Source organism: Epinephelus fuscoguttatus, linkage group LG18 (genome assembly GCF_011397635.1).
Source record: "Epinephelus fuscoguttatus linkage group LG18, E.fuscoguttatus.final_Chr_v1".
Classification (NCBI taxonomy): Eukaryota; Metazoa; Chordata; class Actinopteri; order Perciformes; family Serranidae; genus Epinephelus; species Epinephelus fuscoguttatus.
In genome coordinates this window covers 17080175-17104365 of record NC_064769.1, presented here as the reverse complement: position 1 = coordinate 17104365, position 24191 = coordinate 17080175, and the positions used below count along the sequence as shown (strand labels likewise).

Here is a 24191-nt window from a genome sequence, read left to right as displayed (position 1 = left end):
CACACTGGCTATAGTGTATGTACTAGAGGCAAGTCTGGGCTTGTCTAACATGCTGTGTGTGTAAACTGTACTCTATTTTCCCTCTTGGAAGGGGTCCCTGTTTGTGGCAGCTCCCCATTCCCTGTAACCTCTGCTTGGGCCAGCTTCTCACTGGATACTACAGCTGCTGTTTCCTGCTGTGATGGTGCATATGTGTCCAGCAGTTACTAACTTCCAACAGAAACTCTGGCAAACTACTGACTCTCAGATACTGTAAAGTATTGGCATATTAACTATTGGCATAACTTCCTTATATTGGAAGATAAGTGTGTTAACACACACTCTGACTGTGCATGTGTTCATTCATCAGCATTAATGCATGCACATGGCACCTGTTATTTAAGGACTTGCTGTATCCTCACAGTACTTGACTAGGAAACACTGGCGTGGTCAGAGAGAGACCGAGTACCTCTCATAAATCTTTACTACTCTATGCCCGGGAGAAATATGGCTGGAGGAAAAAAAGCAAGAATGAAAAAAAGGCAAAAACACACACATGGATATGGATTCAGGGAGGGGGTAAGAGAGGTTGGGTGGGGTGGAAACCACCCAAGATAGTTAGGAGAATTGCATGTGGTTAGTGACATTCACAAGGGAGGATCCTGGGTTGATTGAAAACAGCAGTGTGCATGAATGGAAGTGAAAGGTCCAGGATGTGTATGTTCGCCAACATATGTGTGTGGGAATGTCTGTGTGCGTAGCTCTATGTGAATACACATTCCTGTTATTTTGTATGTATGTATGGAACTGCGCTTACAAAATAACACTCTTCACATTTGCAATACATGGAATGTACAAAATGTCTGCTTGTGTGTAAATATGTATGGATTTACTCAATGAGCCTTAACAGCAAGCACATGTGTGTCAGGGTTTGTCTGCCACACTTTGCAGTCCGAACATGGTTAACTAACTGATATGAACAAAATATGTGTAATTGTTACATAATGCGTGACATACATCATAAAGTCAGATTTTTTTTTTTTAGTAAATCTCTTGTAATGCATATTGCCATCATGTAGCCACATTCTCTCAGAATGCACTTTAAACCATTTGGCTCATCCATTGGTTTCAACAATCATAACCACATTATTTTATTGTGTACTTCCTGGTAGCAGTAGAACTGTTCTTACCCATCTCATTAATCATCTAATTCCTTTGGATATGCGACAAAGTACCCCTGATTTTGAACAGATAAATTTGTGACAGAGATCCCCTTTACTAGCCTGGTTCCAGACCATAGACCCTGCTCACTCAACTGAGTAGGCTTGCATTACTGGTCTGGCATACTTCAGTGAATTTGCGATTTATCTCGTCCAAACGATGGATGGACCAATGAACGCCGGGGGTCTAGCGATTAGCCAATCAGCGCCACGCTGATGTCAAGCTGTACGCTGGTGGGTAACTGGTGAGGATAGCAACAATGGCGACCGCTACAGATCCTACAGACCACATTAACGATGCTATCGAGGTATTTTGCCACTACTCGCGTTAATGGAGGACCAAATTAAGGAAGCTGCTAAACTGGATTTAACGGCGATGCAGCTGGGCGTGCACAATGACGGAAACATTTTAAACGGGCAATGCTCACTTGTTTTCAGCACCCCTGAGGCATGGATACTAATGACGTCAGATTCTGGGTGAGTCGTTGATCTCTACTGATTGGTTAGGGAAAAAAGTCAAATTCCCTTCCCCTTGTAAATCGCCTTCAATGGAAGCCATGTCAGACTGAAGGTTCTGGGATCTTCAGTCTGACACTCAGGCTACCCCTTTACACTTTTGATTGAGATGCGTCTTGTATCCAGATTGTATCTAGATATTATTCAACCTTAATACAGTTACATCCGCTATTAATATGTGAGATCCGATTGAGATTTGATCGCTCTGTCCAGCTCAAAAAAACAAACGGTTGTAGCCATCGGCCAACCCTTTGATTACCCATTGCTTAATAAACAGCACAGTTCCGATATGAATTGCTGTGTTTCGTTGGTAGGACCAATTTGAAAGTAGACACTGGTCTTGTTTTGACTCTGGTCCATGAAAAATACCCTGCAGCTCCAGTGAAGCTTGGGGCCCGTATTCCAACCATTGAGGGAAAGCCATGTCTACCTGGTTTGGAACAATTGCGTGCGATTATGTATATCCGCCCACTTAGTTGGTTGTATGTGGACTGAAAATGGAACTGCAAATACACTTGTGGTCAATGTGGTCACAATTCGTCCCTGACCACCCGTGGAGATGGTTTGGCCGATCAGATCACAATCCATTGTCAGTGACTTTTGGGTGCATTTATACCTGTACCTCCATGTGGTCAAGCACCATCTGATTGTGAACCGATCACCCAAAATGCATTTAAATGCAAAGCGTAAAGGGGGTCAGAGAATCAGACGTGTTGATGTGATCTCTATGTTTAACGTATCACTCATTCTGATCCATTGCTATTTCACACCATGAGGCTACACTAAAACCCAACACTTGATCAAAGGAAAAGATTGTTGTGCCTTTACCTTCCAAGATCAACACTGGCCAAGCTACTTTCAAAGCTCCCTTCAAAAAGCGACTCAGTTTCACCTTGCTAGGGGTTGACATTATGCACCATGTAAACCACAGTCAACAATTGTTTGTAATCATTTGGTTTGTTCTGGTACGCTTGTCATTAAAAAGCAAGATAATATTCAAGGATACTTTTATCTTCAAATTTATGTTGTTGCAGTTTGATACTATCCACTTCTGGTCCTTACCTTTCTACTCAATGATTTCCCATGGCTCCTTTCATCAGTTTGTCACAGTACCGTATGGTAGCTCCTCTTTTTATTTAATCAGGCAAAAGAATCTATAGTGATGTGTACCTAAAAGTAGCACCTGTATCAACTGCTCCATGTGTAAAAAAAAAGAGAAAAGAAATACCAGCTGCCAACAGCTATGACGGATTAACCTCTGAAATACCCTGAATGCAACGTGATGTGACATTGATTCCCAGGCTGTAGAGTGTCTGTTGCCTTCATAAAGTGTGTCTGTGAAGTGTCTCTCTGTTTGTGTGTGTGTCAGGGCAAAAGGGTTGGAGGGGGTTGATGTCTGCCTTTGGAGTGAGGAAGTGTGTAACAGTGTGTGACAGTGAGTCATCGATAGTGAGAGCCAGAGCCAGACACTTCTTAGAAAGCATAAAGCGTGCATGCCCGGACATATCCCTGTCTGTTTATTCATCCGGCTCTCTGGACTTTTTGTGGATCAGTATGATTCTCCAGAGCAAAGGGATTATGGCTGGATAGTGGGCAGGCACCAGCATCTATCCTGGAGTTATACTCCGCCGACTAGTCATTTTTCTGTAAGTTGTATCGAACATTGATCATCCTTGTTTCAGAAGAGCACACTATCAGTAACTTTTCTTTACCTGTGCATGAAAAAGGTTAATCTTGAATGGCAGGCACAGTTGCTGGTTTTGGAATTCCCAGATGTCTGATGTTGATTGGATAATTGTTGACTGGGGGCTGAATTAAAAAGTGGCAGAAAGGTAACCCCAGCCAACCCCATTGCCAACCAATATGTTTAACCCTTAAAGGAAAAAAAAAACTTTCAAGGATAAAAATAAAGCTACATGTTCGATATTAGGGCTTTATGAAATAATGAATCCCCCTCATGCAAATACCTCCACACACTCAGTCCTGGTAGATTACTTTGTAACATGAGTGCTATGTTTCTACTTTACCTGGCAATCATCGCAATGAATGATAAATGATTGTCACTGTAGTTACTTTCCAGAGTTTTAAGATCTTGTCTTGTAGTACTGCCTTTAAACCTAACCTTCAAACTAGAGGTCTTTACAGGCCCTCCAGAATGCTATGGGGCCCAAGTTCTGGCCCAGGGCCAGAAAGGGTTCAGGTCAACTTTTTATTATGGTCAGTTGATCTGGATTGGCTCCTATTCCATCCAAGAATTCCCATGCTTTAACTGAAGTAGCCCACCTGATTTCTGTTTAATCTTTTCACTGGCATCTGAAACAATATGATCCCAGACAAGGCAGCACCTCACATTTTTTTAAACACAGGACTGTTTTAGGTTTGAATGCCCACTTAGAGACTCTCAGGTGAGCGTCCCCAGTTTTATGGTGTGATTAAAGCTGCATTGATTGATTTCTTGCGTCTGTGGGGGAGAAAAGTATTGTAAAGGCTGACAAATACACAGCTCCCATCATATCCCAAGTCACCAAGAACAGTCCTGGGTTGTGTATGAATTGGCCATAGTAAGGTCTCTGGCCCAGTAAGACTTGCTATACATAACCCCTGCCATCTTTTCTGAGATCATTATCAGAATATAAAAATCTTTCTTACAAGCTTTGTAATTTACTTATTTTTCTCTCCCAACAGTCAGGGGACATGGAGGCTCACCAGCCACCTGATTATCCGCAATTGTAGTCATTGTACTCTGAAAACAGCAGTGAGCTTCCTTTCCATGAAGATTCCCAAAATTCCAATGTGGTGTGCTTATGTCCATTTAGTCACATTTGCTCAGACCTTAACCTATGTTCATGACACACTGGACAGCTTTGAGATAACAACGATAGTGTTTTTTTGCTGAACCTAGCACCAGTTACTCTACTGCCGTGATGCCTGATGTATTTCACTAATTTTTTCTTAGAATGGGTGTTTTTGTTGCCAGACTAATACCCAGATGGGATCAGCTAATCAACAGTGAATGAATGGCTCATATTCAAAACTTAGGTCTGGATGGTTTCGTCACCTTGGGGCCACCTCTCCCTGTATATAGGGAATTATAGGTCAAACACTTTCGAGATTTTTTTTGGACAGCTGTGTGCTGCTGTGAATTTTAGAAGACGGAGACACTGATATGGAATTACATATTTATCTTTTCATTGTGAATTTTGATGACATGTTGAAGGCCTCTACAACTAAGCATATAAATATAAATCATTGTGGTTTTGATGTTGGATTTAAACCCTTAGCTTGCACAGATCATTCTGCTAATCACAGATACATCTTCGCATCTTTAAAATACAGTTTATGTTGCCTCAGGTTACACAGTGGATGACACTCCTATTCTGTCTCCTCTTAAATCTCAAACCACATTAGCAACAGTGCCAGAGCAGGAGTAGGGCCCATCATAACAGCTGACATTACAAAATATTTTCAGTGGCTGCAGCTCCTTTCCTTGCAAACTCAATGAAAATGTACCCAGAAAGCTAGGACTACATAAGCCGAGCAAAGCCAAGCTCTTGGAGTATCTTAGTTCATTCTCTCCCAACCTTCCCCCGTCTTTCTCCCTCCCTCTCTTTCTCTTTCTCTTTCTCTCTGTCTCTCTTTCTCTTTTTCTTTAATTCACCTCCACTCTGGCCACACACACACTTACAGTACAATAATAAATGTGTTGAGATAATGTGGCTTGGAAACCATATTCAGTCCTCACTTGATTAAACACTGGAATTTTGCACGGTGCCCAGAAATGAGGTTAGCAAATGGCTTCGTTGGTTGCCAGCTTGGAAATGCACAAAAGGAAATCGAGGGAGAACATAGTGTCTGCTGCTTGCTGGCTTCTAAAAGTGCTTGATGAATGTTAATGTACGTCACTTGGGATAATGCGAGTTAGCTGTGTGTGGACTCCAAATATGGCTGGAGTGTGACTGTTAGAGGTTGTAATGACTGTGTTGAAGTGAGAACCCTGCGCAGGCCCCTCTCAGAAGGTACACACCTCAGCTCTGCCTTTCCTCTGCAGATGGACTCACAATGAACTCTCAGTTTCACCTCTACCTTGATGTTGCAAGAAGCGTTGATACACTAAAAAGATCAATGATGCAAATTCTCGATCTGTCAGCACTCAAAAAAATGATTATTAGCTTTAGAATTTAGGAAAAAATGACTAATTTACCTGTTCAGATGATTTTTTTTGCATCCTTGGAGTAAATTCAAGGACCTGGAACTTGAAATATTTGCGTTCATCCCAACACGTCTTTATGTCATTTCACAATCATTCATTATGCTAACGTAGGAATTTGCCAGGCAACTTTTTGGTTATTGTGTCTGATTTATGTTAAATGTCATTTTGTTGTATCTGTCTTGAATTCACAGGCCCTCCAGATGTGGAGCAGGCCTGTGAGCCAAGCGTGCGCACCTGGAGCCCAAATGCAGGGAATGAGCAAGGTGTTGTCGGCCTGTCGGAGTGCCCTCTCCAAGGCTGCATGCTTCAGCTAGAGTTCGCCTACCCACTTATACCAGACTCCCTGACTGTGTGGGTCACCTTCTTCAGTCCCGAGGAAACGGCACTTCCAGCTATCCATAACATCTTGCTACTGACTGTCAGCGGGAACAACATTTCATTGGGCCCCAGCAATGTCTTCTGTGACACCCCACTGACGCTGAAGCTGGACATAGAGGAAGAGGTGTATGGGGTACAGTTTTTTACCATGGAGCAGCACCTAGAGATTGATGCCACCCTCTTGGCATCCAAGCCAGACTGCATACTTTGTAGGCACTGCCAGCCACTACGCTACCGCCTGTTGCGCCAACCACCCTTCACCCATGCACCACATGGTCTGATGTTGAATGAACCTACCCGCCGATATACAGACAGGTGAGTGACCGGGTAGGTGAATATTTTTGTATGACTGACTGTTTCAGCATCATGCGTAAAACTCAGTATGTCCTCCCTGACATTCCTGAGTTGGTAAATCTTTAAATAACAATACAATGGACATGCTTTAGATTGAAACAATTGATTTCAATCAAAGCTTTGTCTTTTATAAGTTGAGAGTTGCTGAGTGATTACCATTGAGCTTCCTGCTTCAGTGTGATGTAATGAGGGTTTTTTGGACATGCCAGTAAGAAGGTGTTTATTTATCTGTGGAAATGATCCACAAAAATATGTTCTTAGGATGCCAGATATCCTTTTCAACCCCCTTAGGAGCACTAGCAAGCCACCACCGCTTCTGGAGTTTCAAATCTACTGCCCAACATTTGTTTCCTAAGTCACAGGTCAGTCATTGCCCACATTTGTTTTTTCCCATGTTCCATGAAGCAAGGGCAAACAGATGGCTTGTTAAAGGTATTATCTGCACACTGTGGTGAGAGTTTAGTGCTTTGCTTTCATGGAATGTGCTGACTCGATAAAGATTGTGCTATACATGGCACCGCTGCGTGTTGTGCCATCTCACTATCGTGCTGTCAGCGTGGTTCACATGAGAAGGAAAGTGCTTGATAAGAGGCGAAAGGGTGAGTATGCATGTTATGCAAGATGGAATGATGATACCTAAGTTCCACAAAGTGTCCGTACACAACTTCCTGGTTGAATGGCTGCGTCTGTGGAAGGCTGTCTGCAGTGGGGATGTATTTATTTGGGGGTTTTGGCACACTTGAGTGATTATTGATGTACTGTAGGTAGTTTCACTGCTGTGGTGTATTTCACTAGCTGCGGTCGCATTCCAGTGGTAGTGGTCAGTGGCACTGGCTGACTATTTTCTGTTGTGAGAGCATATGGGATCTTGTCTCTGTTAAATGGTCAGATAAGTTTTATAGCAAATTAGTATGTGTGTTCCAGTCTTTTTCTTTTGGAATTTTTTTCAAAGCATTTACCTAAAAACTGTTTTGAACAAAACATAAAAACTCGAATTCTTAAAAACATAACAAGAAGAAAAAAAACATTGAGAGAAAGCACACTAAAGAGATAGTTTGCTTTTTTCTTACTTTTGCACATGGATATTAACCTTTATATCACTATGCTCTGGGTTCTGCTTACAAATCATGACGCTACTCAAACCAAGTAAGTAAAATGCAGTGGGGTTTCACTGCATAGTACCAATACAGCATTCTTCAACAAACAAATAATTCTAACAGAAAGATATGTCCAACAGGAGAACCAAGAGTGTAAAATTTGTGAGTGATTGTAGGATTATGTGATGTGAGTTTGATGGCTAAGATAACGACCCATCACCCTCACTGTCAACAACAAACATAGCCTTTGACATGGTGGAGTAAAGAGCAAAGTTCACTCAGATGTTTTGGCATGCCACAAATCCAATGTGAAGTGCTCTGTTTGATCGCCTTGGTGCAGCTGCTAAAATGCTTTTGTTGACCACACAGTAAGTTGCTTCTTCTTGCAACATGTTTCCATGGGGTTGGCTACAGTGATGGAGGTCCTGGTTGAGGGGGCTGATTGACCTCCCGCTGTCAGGCCACTGGCCTTCACTTGAGCTGGGGTAAACTGAGCAAGAGGACAACTGACATCTTGGCTCCATCCATGGGTGGTAGTTAGTTTGGAATGGCTGAGGGCTTGGAGGTCAGGGTGACAGAGTAAATTATGCTGGGGAGAAAGAAGTGAAGAGGAGACGCGGAGGTGGAAGGCTGGACCAGTTGGGGGTAAATCATTGGGGGCCAATAGGTGATGGAGGAGAGCATTAGGGGGTCGAGAAAGTATGAAGAGAGGGTTGGAGGATTGGGTTAATGTGACCCCATCCCTCTGAGGTTCCCCAGCCCATCGGCTAATCCTCTTCCTGATGTGGGCTTCAGAGCTGTCATTCAGTCAAAGCCTATCTCGGAGCTGATGTGAAGAGACCTCCCAGCCAAAACAGAGAGAGGGCAACTCCCTACACCCTCTGTAATCTGACTCTACCCTGGTTCTGCACAACTCTTCGACATTATACCCCCATCCATCCTTAAGTTACTCTGCTGCTGAATAAAAGTCAGTCTACCTCATGTCCCATCTTAAAACAGAGATACTGGATTGGCTTATATATATGCTTTTTTGAGCTACACACATATTGGCTAATTGTGAAAAATAGAGCTACACTCTGGCAGTCATCATTGTGAGAATCCTCTACATGTATCAAAAAGGTACCAGTATACTCTGACACAGCTCTAAACCTACAATTTACGTAACTTTCCGAAACTGACAATCACAATTCACATCCATTTCACACTATCATAGGCCAGGTGTGTGACAGTGGTTGTTTCAATTTGTTTTTTCATGCTTTACACAACTATTTCTGTTACTTTTAGTATATAAAAATCAGTGCAAGACTATGAATGCCCTCCAGGAGAGACTATCTGAAAATTAGTGGCCATTCGCAACAGCTATAAACATTTTTGCCTACTGACGTGCTGGACAGCGTTCAAGTTTTTTTTTTTTAGCAAACTGCAGCCTTAAAGAAGTACGTATCCCCCCAAATAACAATTTGCATATCAATCACATGTTATGTTGAATTTGTGAAGTTGCGAAAAGTTTTTGTTGCATACTTCTGTTGAATAAAGAATCCAGAAACACAGACAGTTCTTGATGAATTGAACCTATAGGTGGCCACATTTATCATCAGCAATACAATATCAAAACATCAGTTTCCAAACTCTCACACAACTCATGCAGTGTAATCCAAGTCACAATTATCCTGTTGCATGTTCAGTACTTCCCGGACAGTCCTTTTCGTAGAGGAACTCAATGGAAAGAGAAGCTTAATAAATACTCTCTTCAAAACCAGACTACTTTGACAAAAACTGTAATTTTACCTCACTGGACTCTGGAGCTGCTGGTCTACTGCTGCCTTGATCAGATAATTTGTGTGTGATCTTGGTGTTTTAAGAGTTAGTTCAGATTAACCAAAGTCACACATTAACACAACCTAACTGATCGAGGCAGCGGTAGACCAACAGTTCCTGTATTCAGCGAGGTAAAATTACAGTTTTTGTCAATGTGAGAGAGTATTTATTGAGTTTCACTTTTCATTCAGTTATCCTATGGAGAGGGCTGTCTGTACTGTGCATACATCTGGATAAATGAGTGGGTTTGCAAGTTTGTATATGGATGTTCAAGAGGAAGGCTGAATTTCTTGGGCATAGGCTGCACTGATGATTACTGTGTCTTTTTCATGTAAAGATAACAGTTAAAATCAATAACTGCGATTTAGCAATTTAGCAGACTTATCAGCAGTCTAATGCGATATTAACGGCACTCTACACCTTTCTAGTATTTGTGCACATTTGCATGCATCTGTGTCTTTTAAAGTACCTCTTTTAGGTCTTAACTTGCAGCATTAGTTTGTTAGACATACCATAGGGTGTAAAATTAATAGCAGTTAAACCTCAAATTCATGTCAGCTGCCACACTGACAAAAGGAGCATTGCCCTGTTTGTTGTTCTTGCAGGCCCAATCTAAGATATTTTCTCAACTTCCTTAAATTTATCTGCTTTTCTCATCTGGGATCTCTCAGCCAAGAACAACAAGCAGCTACAGAACGGAAACACATCCATATGCATGCTCACACATAAGCCTAATGCACACACCAGTGGAGACAGGAACACACACACAGATGAACACAGACACACAGCAACACTCTTCTTGCTCTCAGTAGCAGGCACATACATTAGCACATGCTTCCATGTGTAATCACCTGGTGCTATCAAAACACCTTTGAAAAGGCATATTCCAGTACCTTGTGCCTGACTTTGAACATGAGCCAAGATAAAACCTCTATTCCTACAGAGGTCTTGAGAAGAACGCCTGGATGCACAAAGACGGACCAATTATGAATGAATCTTATCACGTGAACCCTTGTCTGCGACTGGTGTAAAGTCCTTTGTAGTATGAGTCGCATCTCCCATCAGTTACATATCATATCTAATCAGTTACAGATGAAAGTGTGGTTTTATGAAGTCTGGACGGTCGCCAGAAGTCATGTCTATCTCAGCATATTGTTGATTAAACACACACATGTACCAAATGAATGTACCACATCAAGTGAGACCTAGAGATGATGCTGGTTGTAAACGTTTTCACCAATGTTCTGTTCATTAATGTCCCCTGCCACTCCAAATGTTGTTCTTATTTATATCCCACTCACCAAGTTCTGAGGGATGGAGAATTTATGGAAGTGTGTTACATCTGAACCACTTGTTCTGTTTCATTCTTCCCTGCTGCCAACCGCAGCGCCTAACACAGCATGGCTATTAGCAGTGAGGTCAGGAGGAATCAAGCATGCACTTAATTGGGAACAGGTTGAAAGCTACATTTAAAGCGTTGTTTTCACGCTATGAGGAGTTGCACTTTTGACCCTCCAGAACCAAAGGTGCATTATAACATCCAGGTAACATATGTTGCTTAGCAGCGTACTTTAGTCCAGCAAACAAGGTTAAAACACTGCTGGTGAAGTAAATCATGGATATGTCCTTGGATCTGTATGCATCTGAAATAACCCCTACAGTCTGTTTAGAAACACTTTGTTCTCAACTCCAACAAACAAAAAGACCATCAAACTGATAGTGGTCAACTGCTTACCATATGAATCATAAGGGCTGCCACTGGGCAAAGTAGTTCTTATTTTTTAATTCACTAAGATGACATCTGATCTTCCATAGTCTTTCTACCAGAGCCAAACATTTTATCTTGGACCGCAAAGGAAGGCCACAGTGCCCTCATGTGTGACAGGACAGAGGAGTCCAGATTATGGCCTGTAGGTGCTTTGATAGGATGAGGGAGCTGCCAATGTGCCCCAAGCAGGTAGTGATTCATGCCAAAGCTCTGTTTCCACCAAAAACTTTAGGAATAGTACCATTAGAACCCATACATACAGAGTTGTACCTAAACCCTAGATCTGTTTTGCATTTCTGCCACAGACCGTACTCTTAAATGTAGGCAGAATTGTTACCGGATGGTAATAGCAGCATCATTGCTCCATCTAGGTCTCGCTGTATTATCTCATCCCTAACGATGCAGAAGAACGTCTGCGCCTCATTAATTGTCCATGGAATGGGGTCTTGCACCAACATTTTCAAAACAGAGAAAGAACAGGCTGGAGTGTTAAGAGTCTCTGTCGCAATCTATGGGATATTTTTTTTTTTTTAAAAAAGGGTTTGTTCATCAAGACCTTGTAGAGCAAGAGTGAAGATAATCTCTTGAGAAATCAATGGACTGTAGTGTTTCTGGCTCCACCTTTTAGTATCAGATCAGTGTGCACCTCAACAAAGGAGTAACGAAAAAACAGGACCAAATGGAAAGGTTCTGTTGGTACCATCTACAACTTTTGACAATAGAAAAGCAAAAATAACCATTCCAATATGTAACAAACTGAACTGAACTGAACTGAACTGAACTGAACTGGTCTGCTCGGGGAATTGAGGCTTGCTTAATTGAGAATGGTCTGTTTGGATCTAGACCTAAAAGTTTAGCTTTAGCTTTTTACAGGAGACAGATGTGGGTCTGGTTCAAAAAGTGTTTGCAGTGGATCACTATTGACACTGTTGACTGGTTTGCAGTTCTTAGCCGAGCTATACTTACTAAAGTAATTCACTGTTGACTGTGGTAGCAAACCACAGCATGTGGTCTGAGAGGCCTTAGTTGTGTGCTCAGTCAACTACCTTGACCTTTTGTGGCGGTACACCGTCACCACACTACTTCTGCCTTTAAGATTATCTAAATTCCCAGGACTTCTCAGGAGGATGTAAAAATGCAAACAATGCTGTCGTTTTCAGGCGTCTTTGGTCTCCAAATCTCCAATAACTGGCTACAGCATGAATTACTAAGCATCAGCTGATTCAAATCTATTGGGAGAGCACCGTCTTGATTTTAAATACCCGTGGGAGGATCGATCGAATAAACCTCAGCATAATGAGGAATAGATGACTGTTACCTCATTATATTTTCCACAGAAGCCCCCTGCCCTATATATATAACTCCAGGCTGTATTTTAGACGTACCCATTTACTCCTCCCTTTTCCTTACCTCTCCTTTTGATTTTTTTCTCTGTGTGTTTTCTTGTTCTCCTCTCCGTTTACTTCCCGCACAGCTGGATCTAGCCACTTGTCTCTTTGTTCTTGCTTGTTCTTGCGTGACCATGTCTCTCAGTGTGGCCTGATCAAGCAGTGCAATTACTTTTCTGTGCATTGGATTACCTACAGTATGATAGCCAGAATTGCTCGTTATCCACAAAAAGGAAATTTGCGTGCTGCCTTCCTGCAAAGCTATATCTGTTTCTCTCTTCTTTCCGCCTATTCTGTGTGTTTGCTCTCCTCAAAGATAAAGTCTCCCACAGCTCAACTTTTCCAGGGGCTAAACTAATTCAATTAGAGGGGGCATGTTTGAGTATAGCCTGGAGTTACACCAGCATGAGCCAACATCGCAGAACAGGACATACTGAAGTATAAAAGAGAGTCTGTCAGGTCAAACATTCTGTGTTGATAGTAATAAAGCCAACATAAATATCTCATCCTAGGCACGAATTTTGCTGTGGGGAAATTCATTTTGTTACATGATCTTCAGGTCCATCAGCTTTTATAATTGAGGCGGCACAGCTAACTTGAACTTCGTCTACTTTCGTCTGCCGGGAATGTGATGAACAAACACAGGAGGAATGGCGAAATGAAGATGAGGGGGGAAAACAAAAGCCAAGGACCATAGTCAGAAATGTCATGACGAAAATGCTCTTTCCTGTTGTAAATCTTTTGTTTGTGTTTCTTCATTTTCTTTATTTTTTTTTTTATTTTTTTTTAATTTTTTTTACATTTTTACATCACTGGGGGAAGAGCATGAGTACATATGTGCACAAGCAACACCTTTTATGTAATGCAATGTATTGGTCTGTATATGTATGTGTACATGGGCATGCAGAGTACCTGCTTCTTTCATTAAACGTGTCTTTTAGAACATTTGACTGCACTAATATTCTAAGAGCACTCGGAGAGCGCAGACATCTGCCAAAGCCAATAGCTCGTCTATGATACGCAAATCTGCAAGTGCAACCACTATATGTCTGGATATAGTTCCCAAACTACTAGAATTATGTCAAACAAGTTCTCCATGTACAGTACAGGCCAAAAGTTTGGACACACCTTCTCATTCAATACGTTTTCTTTATTTTCATGACTATTTACATTGTAGATTCTCACTGAAGGCATCAAAACTATGAATGAACACATGTGGAGTTATGTACTTAACAAAAAAAGGTGAAATAACTGAAAACATGTTTTATATTCTACTTTCTTCAAAATAGCCACCCTTTGCTCTGATTACTGCTTTGCACACTCTTGGCATTCTCTCCATGAGCTTCAAGAGGTAGTCACCTGAAATGGTTTTCCAACAGTCTTGAAGGAGTTCCCAGAGGTGTTTAGCACTTGTTGGCCTCCTTTGCCTTCACTCTGCGGTCCAGCTCACCCCAAACCATCTCGACTGGGTTCAGGTCCGGTGACTGTGGAGGCCAGGTCATCTGCCGCAGCACTCCATCACTCTCCTTCTTGGTCAAATAGCCCTTACACAGCCTGGAGGTGTGTTTGGGGTCATTGTCCTGTTGAAAAATAAATGATCGTCCAACTAACGCCAGCGGATGGGATGGCATGTCGCTGCAGGATGCTGTGGTAGCCATGCTGGTTCAGTGTGCCTTCAATTTTGAATAAATCCCCAACAGTGTCACCAGCAAAACACCCCCACACCATCACACCTCCTCCTCCATGCTTCACAGTGGGAACCAGGCATGTGGAATCCATCCGTTCACCTTTTCTCTCGTCTCACAAAGACACGGCGGTTGGAACCAAAGATCTCAAATTTGGACTCATCAGACCAAAGCACAGATTTCCACTGGTCTAATGTCCATTCCTTGTGTTTCTTGGCCCAAACAAATCTCTTCTGCTTGTTGCCTCTCCTTAGCAGTGGTTTCCTAGCAGCTATTTGACCATGAAGGCCTGATTCGCGCAGTCTCCTCTTAACAGTTGTTCTAGAGATGGGTCTGCTGCTAGAACTCTGTGTGGCATTCATCTGGTCTCTGATCTGAGCTGCTGCTAACTTGCGATTTCTGAGGCTGGTGACTCAGATGAACTTATCCTCAGAAGCAGAGGTGACTCTTGGTCTTCCTTTCCTGGGTCGGTCCTCATGTGTGCCAGTTTCGTTGTAGCGCTTGATGGTTTTTGCGACTCCACTTGGGGACACATTTAAAGTTTTTGCAATTTTCCGGACTGACTGACCTTCATTTCTTAAAGTAATGATGGCCACTCGTTTTTCTTTAGTTAGCTGATTGGTTCTTGCCATAATATGAATTTTAACAGTTGTCCAATAGGGCTGTCGGCTGTGTATTAACCTGACTTCTGCACAACACAACTGATGGTCCCAACCCCATTGATAAAGCAAGAAATTCCACTAATTAACCCTGATAAGGCACACCTGTGAAGTGGAAACCATTTCAGGTGACTACCTCTTGAAGCTCATGGAGAGAATGCCAAGAGTGTGCAAAGCAGTAATCAGAGCAAAGGGCTATTTTGAAGAAAGTAGAATATAAAACATGTTTTCAGTTATTTCACCTTTTTTTTTTTTTGTTAAGTACATAACTCCACATGTGTTCATTCATAGTTTTGATGCCTTCAGTGAGAATCTACAATGTAAATAGTCATGAAAATAAAGAAAATGCATTGAATGAGAAGGTGTGTCCAAACTTTTGGCCTGTACTGTATGTAGGCTACCCCAGAGGATTACAGGTTGGCCCATTCTACATCCTTTCACCAAGCTCGATGAAAATCAGGCCACTAGTTTTTCCGTAATCCTGCTGACAAACAGACAAACAAACAAACCAAACCGACAACATAACTTCCTTGTCGGAGGTAATAAATGGTAAATGCCTCTCATTCACCCACACTTGGGGTTCACTGTCTTGCCCAAGGACACTTGTGGACAGGAGGAGCCAGGGATCAAACCACCAACGCTGTGATTAGTGGACTTAAATGTTAAACAGAATGGTTTGACTTAGAGCTCATAAAAAGTTACAGCCTCCCTGCACATCACTCACACTCTTTTGTGGTTTGATTGCTGACTTTATCTCTGGCCTCGGGTGAAACCTCTGTGGCAATGTTTGCTGCTTGGGCTGCATTGCTGTCACACTGGGGATTATTTGGCAGCAGTGGAAATAGTGGTTCATGCCTGTGTACTGTTGTTTAAGTTTAAAGGCCATACAGTTGGCTGGCAGTGTGTTACTAAGAACAAAGGTATTGCGCGTATGTGTGCCAGCATGTATTTGTATTTGTCTGAGTTGCTTTGTGTAATGGGCATATGAATCCATATATGCCCTGGTGCTCATGTGAGCTGTACAGTATCCATACATGCTTGTCACTGCATGTACAACATTGCAGAGGGCATTCCAAAATTAGACCTATACTAGGCCTACTTGATAGTCCACATGAAATGATCTATAAGCTAACCTATCGGTCCTCATTTACTGATGTTGCTCTCCAACCATATTCCTAATTTTAACCCTGCACTTACCCAATACTAGCCATAACTGTACAATCATGCATCCCTATCCCCTTATGCATTGAATAACATAGAGAACACAATCACTCTTTTTCTTTATAGTGTGTTTTACTTTTAAAATGTACATTTTTCTGTCTGATTTTGCTTGAACTTAATGCTAAGTAATTATTTGTTTATGTAGTATTTAGAATGGTCCATCAAACTGTATTTTCCAGGATGAGCACATCATGTCCTTGAACATAACACTGTAATAAACAGCACAACCATGTTTTTTATCTATTTCAATTTTCAATTAACAAGTCTGTTATAGGCAAGGGAGCCAAGTGGATCTGTATTAGTCATCTAACATAGTCATCGCATGCCATTCAGACCAAACAAAATTACAGTGACACAACAAATGGAAACTATGTCGTGTGCAGGACAACCTTCAGACAACAGTCAATGCATATAGAATTCACAAAAAACATGGGAAGTAACATTTATTGTTAGTATCAGTGAATGTCTGAATCTGAATTAGAATGTAAGGAAATAATGTCTTAACCTTGGTCATCTATCTTATACACAGACACACACCCCCACACACAGATATTCTTGTATTCCTATCCTCGTGAGGACCTCACTGACAGAATGCGTTCCCAAGTCCCTTACCCTGACCTTAACCATCACAACTAAATGCCTAAACTGAACCCTTACCCTTACCCCAATTCTAACCTGAACCCTAAAACTAAGCCTTAACCCTCAAGCAGGCCTTTAAAAAACTGAGGACCGGCCAAAATGTCCTCACTTTGCAAAAATGTCCCCTCTCTGTTGCTAAAATAAGTTTTTTGGTCCTCACTGTGTGCATGTACAAGTACACACACACACGCACACAAAAGGTAAGGTCAAAAACTCTGAAAGCCAAAAAAGAAAACCATAAAGGAGAAACCAAGACCATAAGCGACAAATCAAAACTACAAATGAGAAACCAAAACTATAAGCAAAAGGGGAAAAAAGTCAAGACGGAAAGAAAACTGTAAACAACAGCTGCAAATGAGAGTGCTGATGCGAAAATCAGTTATACTGTTTTTTTTTCTCAAATTGCTTTAAATAGTCAGACTAGATAAATAAATACACAACCTCTCAAATTATTTGCTTGCCTTTACATGTTTATCTTCAAACTTCTGTTCTTAGCTTCATTTCCAGTTAAGAAAGTCAGATGAAACAAAGTGTTTTCATAAAACAGGCGACTGACATCAGTTTTTTTTTTTTGACGAGTCTGACGTGACCCATGATGTGTGTCATTTATTTGATCACCGGCTCACAGGCACCAGTGAGCAGATCCTACAGAAATGATTAGACTCGATGGCAACATGTAAAGGCAAACAAAAATTCAGAGAGAAAAAGCAAGAGTAAAATAATAAAACAAGACGGCTAATGTCATGACAGCACCCTCACTTTGCACTTGTGTTGTTTTTTTACTTACAGTTTTCTTTCCTCGAGTTTTGTTTTGTTGCTTTGCTTACGGTTTCTCATTTACAGCTTTGATTTTTTTTTCGTTTATGGTTTTAGTTTTCTCATTTATGTTTTTTTCCTTTCAGACTTTTTTTTCAGACTTCCTTATCATGGTGACTCAAGAAACCATCATGGCGACTTACACCGGCAAAGTGAGTAGCCCCCCAATATTTCTCCTGTCCATTGTGTATTCATCATGATGGCTCCTTGAATCACTGTGGTGAGGAAACAAAACAAAGCTGGACCCAAATCGCTTAAACGCAGTGACTGGATAGGTAGATGTGTGGAAGTGTGTACTAAGACAGATGTTCTAATTTGTGATGTGCTAGTGGTACTTGAGATACCTGAAGATTGCTACAACACACACACTAGCAAACAGAGCAGTAGCCCTATCGACCCGTTCTCCGCAGGCCTGGTCCAAGAATCTTTCTCAGTTGCTCTTTCTCCTTTCTTTATATGTGATTTTTTTAATCAGGCATTTCTTCGAGGCTTCATGTTATCCTGAAATATGTGGACTTACTATGACCTTTACCTCTTTTTGCAGGGATGTGGCACCACACATTGTGTATACCTACCAGGTCCAAACCATCTCCGGCCGGAGTGAGAGTGAGCCCTCCCCACCTTTGGTGCACGACCTGGGGGCACCGTACTGTGGAGATGGACGCATCCAGAGGTAACAGGCGCCCATATTCTTATTTTCAGAAAACTCAGCTTTACTCCTGATGTGATTCAGTTGGTATTTATGAGTCTGGCAGTGTGCATGTGTGGATTTTTTCTAAGTACCTCATTCTGCTATTTTAGTTCCAAAGGAGAGGAATGTGATGATATGAACTCTATGAATGGGGATGGCTGCTCCAGTCAGTGCAAGAAGGAGCCCTTCTTCAACTGCATTGGTAAGTCATATGGACAAAGGTATCATCAAGGTTTAAGTGCAGTCATTGGTTTCTTTCTCTGGATTGCTGTTGAGAAAAAAAAATACTTGAAATAGGAGAGTTACTTTACCTTAAGTGCACCCTTGATCAACTTCTCAAGCAGATCTGCTCATTACCACTAGTAGAACGATGCAGTTGTGATGCATACTGCAGCTGTGAAGGAGTGACCCTGTATGGCCTGTTGCAAGGCATCGCTTGTGAAATATGCTTGTGAAACATATCTAGAGCTTGCACAGTTTGGAAAAAGGAAAATAAAATACATAACTCATTAGGAGTTGGATTGTTTTGATTTATTTCCAGAGAAAAGAAAGTTATTTAAAAAATGGGGAGGAAAAAAGGGAAATGGACTGCACTCTTGGAGAGCACTTTTCTAGTCTTCTGACCACTCAAAATGCTTTTACACTACATGTCACATACACCCATTCACACACTACTGGCCAAGGCTACCATACATGGTGCCACCTGCTACTTGGTAACCATTCACATGTTCTCAGACACCGTTGGCACAGCCATCGCGAGCAATTTGGGGTGTAATATCTTGCCAAAGGATACTTCGACATGCAGACAGGAGGAGCTGTGGATCGTGCGGCTAATCTTCCAATTGGTGAACGACCCCCTCGGCATGTGATCCACAGCCACCCCAGAAAAACTGGTCATGAGATACTGTATCACAAACTGTATCTCGCACATTTATTCAAGTGTAATGTGTACCAGCCCAATCCCCAGGCAAATTTTTTGCCATTGTATGTTTCTGTAAACCATGGATACATCACATTTGCACATTGTTAGGATAAGTTAAAAGTTTACATCTTGACCATGCTTTGGCTAACATGTGGTTAAGTTTAGGCAAAAAACCCATTTAGTTATGTCATAGTTACGGTTAGGAAAAGATAATGTTTTGGCTTAAAATACCCAACTTTGGGGGCAAAAACCCTGCTGGGAACACTTTTCAAGCCACTATCCAAATTATTCTGACAGTTAACATAGCGATGTCTCTGTAAAAGCAACAAGCCACTATCCCTGATGGAAAAACAGAGACAGGTCAGTATAAAACACCATCATTTGGTGCCTTAAAAAGCCTCTTGAAACACAGCAATGACTCGCTGAATCACAACCGTTTTTTTTTTTGTTGTTGGTCTCAAACAGTGGTCTGCAGTTTGGCAGGAATCTTGCCTAGGTGTCCCGCTATCCACCATTCCCTCCAACTCCTGCTTACAAAGTCAGCCCATATACTACATCTCTTTAGAAACATTGATATAATACTTGTGTAATGTCCAAATGTTATGTATTCATGGTTGCAGAAATCTACAATGACAACATTTTCACATTTTCTCCTGGCAACTGGGCTGTGTGTACATAAAGTATGTCGATTATTTTAATGATGTTGACTGAAGCTTAGACATATTGTACTGGCCAAAAATGAGTTTAAAAGACATGTACATGTGACATTTATCAAGTCTGTGTTTATTGCGGTTACTATGTATTATTTCACAAAATAGAAAGTTTTCGATGGGACCCACAGGCTGACTTTGTGAATGAACAGATTTAATATCTGGGCGTCTTCTATGCAAGTACTTCATGCGTTTCTCAAAAGAATAAAAACGCCATTAGATATCATAATCACTTTGACCTCCTGTTGAAAAAAAAAATAAAAAAAGATCTGGAAATCATTATTTTCTTAAAGGGTGAGTCATCTTATTTTACATAGTTGAGTGACTGGCATCTCCTACGTTGTTTTGTTTTATGAATAGATGGATGGTTTCCTGTCCAGTTCTCCTGCTGTAGACAATCATTTCGCCCCCCTGTTGTGATTGTATGTGTGTGTGTGTGCATGTACAGTACATGCATGCATGCACACACATGTGTGAGCCTCTGTGAAGTGGCCACTTAATCCCTGTCAGATTGCTGGATGACTGCGTTGGCTGGGCTGTTTTTCCACCAACTGCAGCACTCAGGGGTGTGTGTATGTGTGTGTTTGTGTGTGTGTGTGTGTGTGTGTGTGTGTGTGTCCAACACTGTCTGACATAGTTGTAGTTTTGCACAGAAATCTGACACTATAATGATGGGACCTTCTGTCCATCTGTCTGTATGTGTGAGAGAGTGCCTGCTTGTCAGTGTGTTGGATAGTGAATGAGAGAGTTGGATGGAAAATTGACACTAAGTATACAACAGGGCCAGGGCGCTACAGTCTGGATGAGCTTTAATAGGCTATTCACACGATTGAGTCGAATTATATCTGGAATTGACGAAATCGAAAATCATTCTTTTCACATGACCCCACCTGGTGTTACAATCCCAGTGGTTATGTTTCAACAGGGCTCCGAGCCATGGTAAACACAGGTGCAGATAAAACATAAAGGAAATGCAATCTGATTTTTAAAAGCCATATTCTTATATTCCTGCTATCACAAAAGCAAAGGTTTTGAAGGTCAGATTGCCCCACTTTGACATGTTGACAGTGTAGCTTGGGGTGCTGTCTTGAAAACAACTAACATAAAAAAAGCAGGTATAGCTTGCTCTGACAGCCTCGGGACCTTTCTTTTCTCTGTCTCTATCCATCTTTGTTCATCTCATCGCTGTCCTTTTTTTTCAAGCTGTAGGGCTCTCTTCTTTTTGCCCTTGCACTCAATCACCTTTCCACTTTTTCCGTTATCTGTTTATTCTACCCCTGTCCAACTTCAAATGCTGTAGCAATACCCTTTTTCTGTCTCCTTTTCCATCCCCCCCCCTCCCCCCCTTCTCTCTTTAGCTCACACTCTACCTATTACTTGTGCAGCTTTCACAAGCCACTGTTTGAGCTTCCTCATGTCTCGCTCCTTCCCTTCTTCCTCGCCTCTGCTCCTGCTGAGTGAGTGGCGGGAGTGTATTCTGTATGCCCCCTCAGTAGCCCCTCGTTTCACCATTGCCAGAGCACAGAACTGACTTGAGTTTTTGGCTTTGCTGGAGAGGGCTGGAATTTCAAGGAGGAGGCCCCGGCCAACTTGGCACAGAATGCCGCCTTTCCCCCTAACTGGAACCCCACCGGCTGACACTGCTTTAGCTGAGAGCTGAGAGCAATGAGGCCCAGGCAGCCTCCCTGCTCTGCTCCCCTCTCCTCCAGTCCATAAGCTTCCAGTTCCAGACCTTAACTCCGGGTGGGATGTCTGTAAAAATTACGGCTGTATCTTTCTTTACCTCTTGACTTTGTCTGGTTCCCCCCCAAGTCCCCTCCTCTCTCTGTGTTTGTCGCTCTTGTTATATTGCTCTCCTTCTTTCATGCCTTCTTGTTTGTTTCCTTTTGACATGAACATGTTTTCCCTCTGTTTTTGTAGCTCCTTACACACTCAATAATTCACCCTCCTTTTTCCATGCACCTTTTATCCCGCACCTTCCTCCCCCATCTTTATCCAGTCCTCTCATCACCTTCCAAAATAAGAGATAAGGTTAGATCCCAAAGGATCTGGAGTACATGTGTTCTAAAAAACCAAAAGGATGAGAGAAGGAAAGCTAAAAGTGTGTAAAACCTCACCTGTATGGCTCTGTACATTTTATAACATGCAAGACAAGGAAAAGTGGGGTGGTGGCGGAGGATATGTAGAATCTGTTTTAAAATAAAATTTTAGCTGTACTCACACCTCACCTTATGGAAAAAGCACAATAGAGATAAAACACAGATAAGTATCAATTTGAAACTGCAGCTTTTTGTTCTGTTGTCTGTTCACCTGCAGAGGAGCCAAGCATGTGCTACTACTACGATGGCGATGGGGTGTGTGAGGACTTTGAGCGTGAGACAGGTGTGAGAGACTGTGGCCTTTACACCCCCAGTGGTTTCCTCGACCAGTGGGCCTCCACTGTTGAAGTTTCACATGAGGAGAAGCCCTACTGCTCTGGAGAAGTGACTGCTGGGTACCCTGCTGTTACAAAGGTAAGGTCATCCAGTTTGTGTTATTTATGACGTTTTGGATGGATTTTTCTAAAACATGCCTTCATCTTTGTGATTATTACACATTAGAAGCAACCAGACAATTTTAGAGTCCTGATCTGATATTAAACAAATTGGATCACTACAAACAGATTCCCCCATCACTCCATCATGCAGTATAGTCTTTGATTCATTGATGATTTGGTGCTATTGCTGTCTCATCCACAATGATGACAATGAAGCCTCAATGTCTGCAATACACTTACAGAAAAAACAACTAATTTTGCTTGTTTGCCAGCTGAGTAATTTTAGAGATTGGGACATTTAATTAGATGTCTCCCAGGGTGGATGCAGAAGTTTGCCGCTCTCATTAAAGTAATGCTTATTGAAGACGAGAGAAGAAGCCATCGATTCCACGTAGGCTCGGTGGAAGCATTGATCTGTTGCTGTCGCAACGCAGAGAGGGGCTGATTGGCCAAAACATTAAGGCGAGGCATACATTCATGTACGCACATACACACACAACGCTTCAGACACATAAAAGCGCATGTGGCTGAATCCTATTTAATCCCCTCTCCCTTATATGGAGAGACAAAACTAAGGCATGTTGTTGAAGTATAGTATCAACTTTAAAACCTTCTTCATCATTTTAACTTTATTATCGTCCAGTTTCTTGATGGCTTTCAGGGTATTTGTTGTTTAAACCAAATATTAAAGGAAGCAGCCTGCTGTATCTTTCTTTGATGTTAAAGGGACAGTTCACGCAAAAATAAAAAATGCATATTTATTTTTCATCATACCTGTCGTGCTATTTATCAATCTAGATTGTTTTTGTGTGAGTTGCTGAGTGTTAGAAATATCGGCTGTAGAGATGATTCTTTCCAATATAATGGAACTATATGGCGCCCGTGAACACTAATGGCGTCCTCCTTGTCTGAGCTGTAACATGACAACTAATAGTTCGATACTGCAAGTTACCGTGAGCTAGCTATTATTGTTTTACATGCTCTGTTATAAACACAAGCCTCTCATCCATGAGTAGATGCATGCTTCCCTCTGCGTGGTGATACGACTAGCATGTGTAGTTTGGTAGAAAGAAAATAGTTCTAACATGAAACTGCTCACAACATTGCTGTTGAGTGTTGTGAATGTATTTTTTGTCGTGTTGAGCACCACAAGCCAAGTGCCATATAGTTCCATTATATTAGAGAGAAGGCAGACATCTCTATGGTCAATATCTCCAGCACTCAGCAACTCACACCAGAACACTCTTACATTGATAAACAGCACTATAGGTAAGAAGATGGGTGAATTGTCCCTTTATGAGCGACATCAGTATACATCGTTAAACTGTATGCTCATAGATGCTTTAACCCAGTACAAAGGAGAAACTTTTTGTTCTTCGGCCTCATGCCTCTATGCTGGCAGTGCTCTCTTCTGAGGCATGTGTGTGATGTTGGAAGCGGTGATGTTGGCTGTAGAGCTTGTTCCCACTGCTGATGATGCATTTTACAAGGCCAATGAACTGGGTCTTCTTGAACAGCTGTGGTCAGGTGCCTTGCTCAAGAACACTTTGGCATGGACTTACCCAAACAAAAGTAGGAGTTTAA

General features: G+C 41.8%; 1 protein-coding gene across 2 annotated transcripts in view; it reads left to right on the top strand.

The window, feature by feature from the left end:
* Positions 1–24191, top strand: part of pappaa (pregnancy-associated plasma protein A, pappalysin 1a) — a 117349-nt gene that overhangs the window by 24014 nt on the left and 69144 nt on the right. For both annotated transcript variants that reach the window (XM_049604391.1, XM_049604389.1), the window contains exons 7-10: positions 6117–6618; positions 18293–18421; positions 18550–18641; positions 22388–22584. In XM_049604391.1, coding sequence (XP_049460348.1) covers positions 6117–6618; positions 18293–18421; positions 18550–18641; positions 22388–22584 — 920 coding nt within the window. The remainder of the gene's footprint in view (positions 1–6116; positions 6619–18292; positions 18422–18549; positions 18642–22387; positions 22585–24191) is intronic.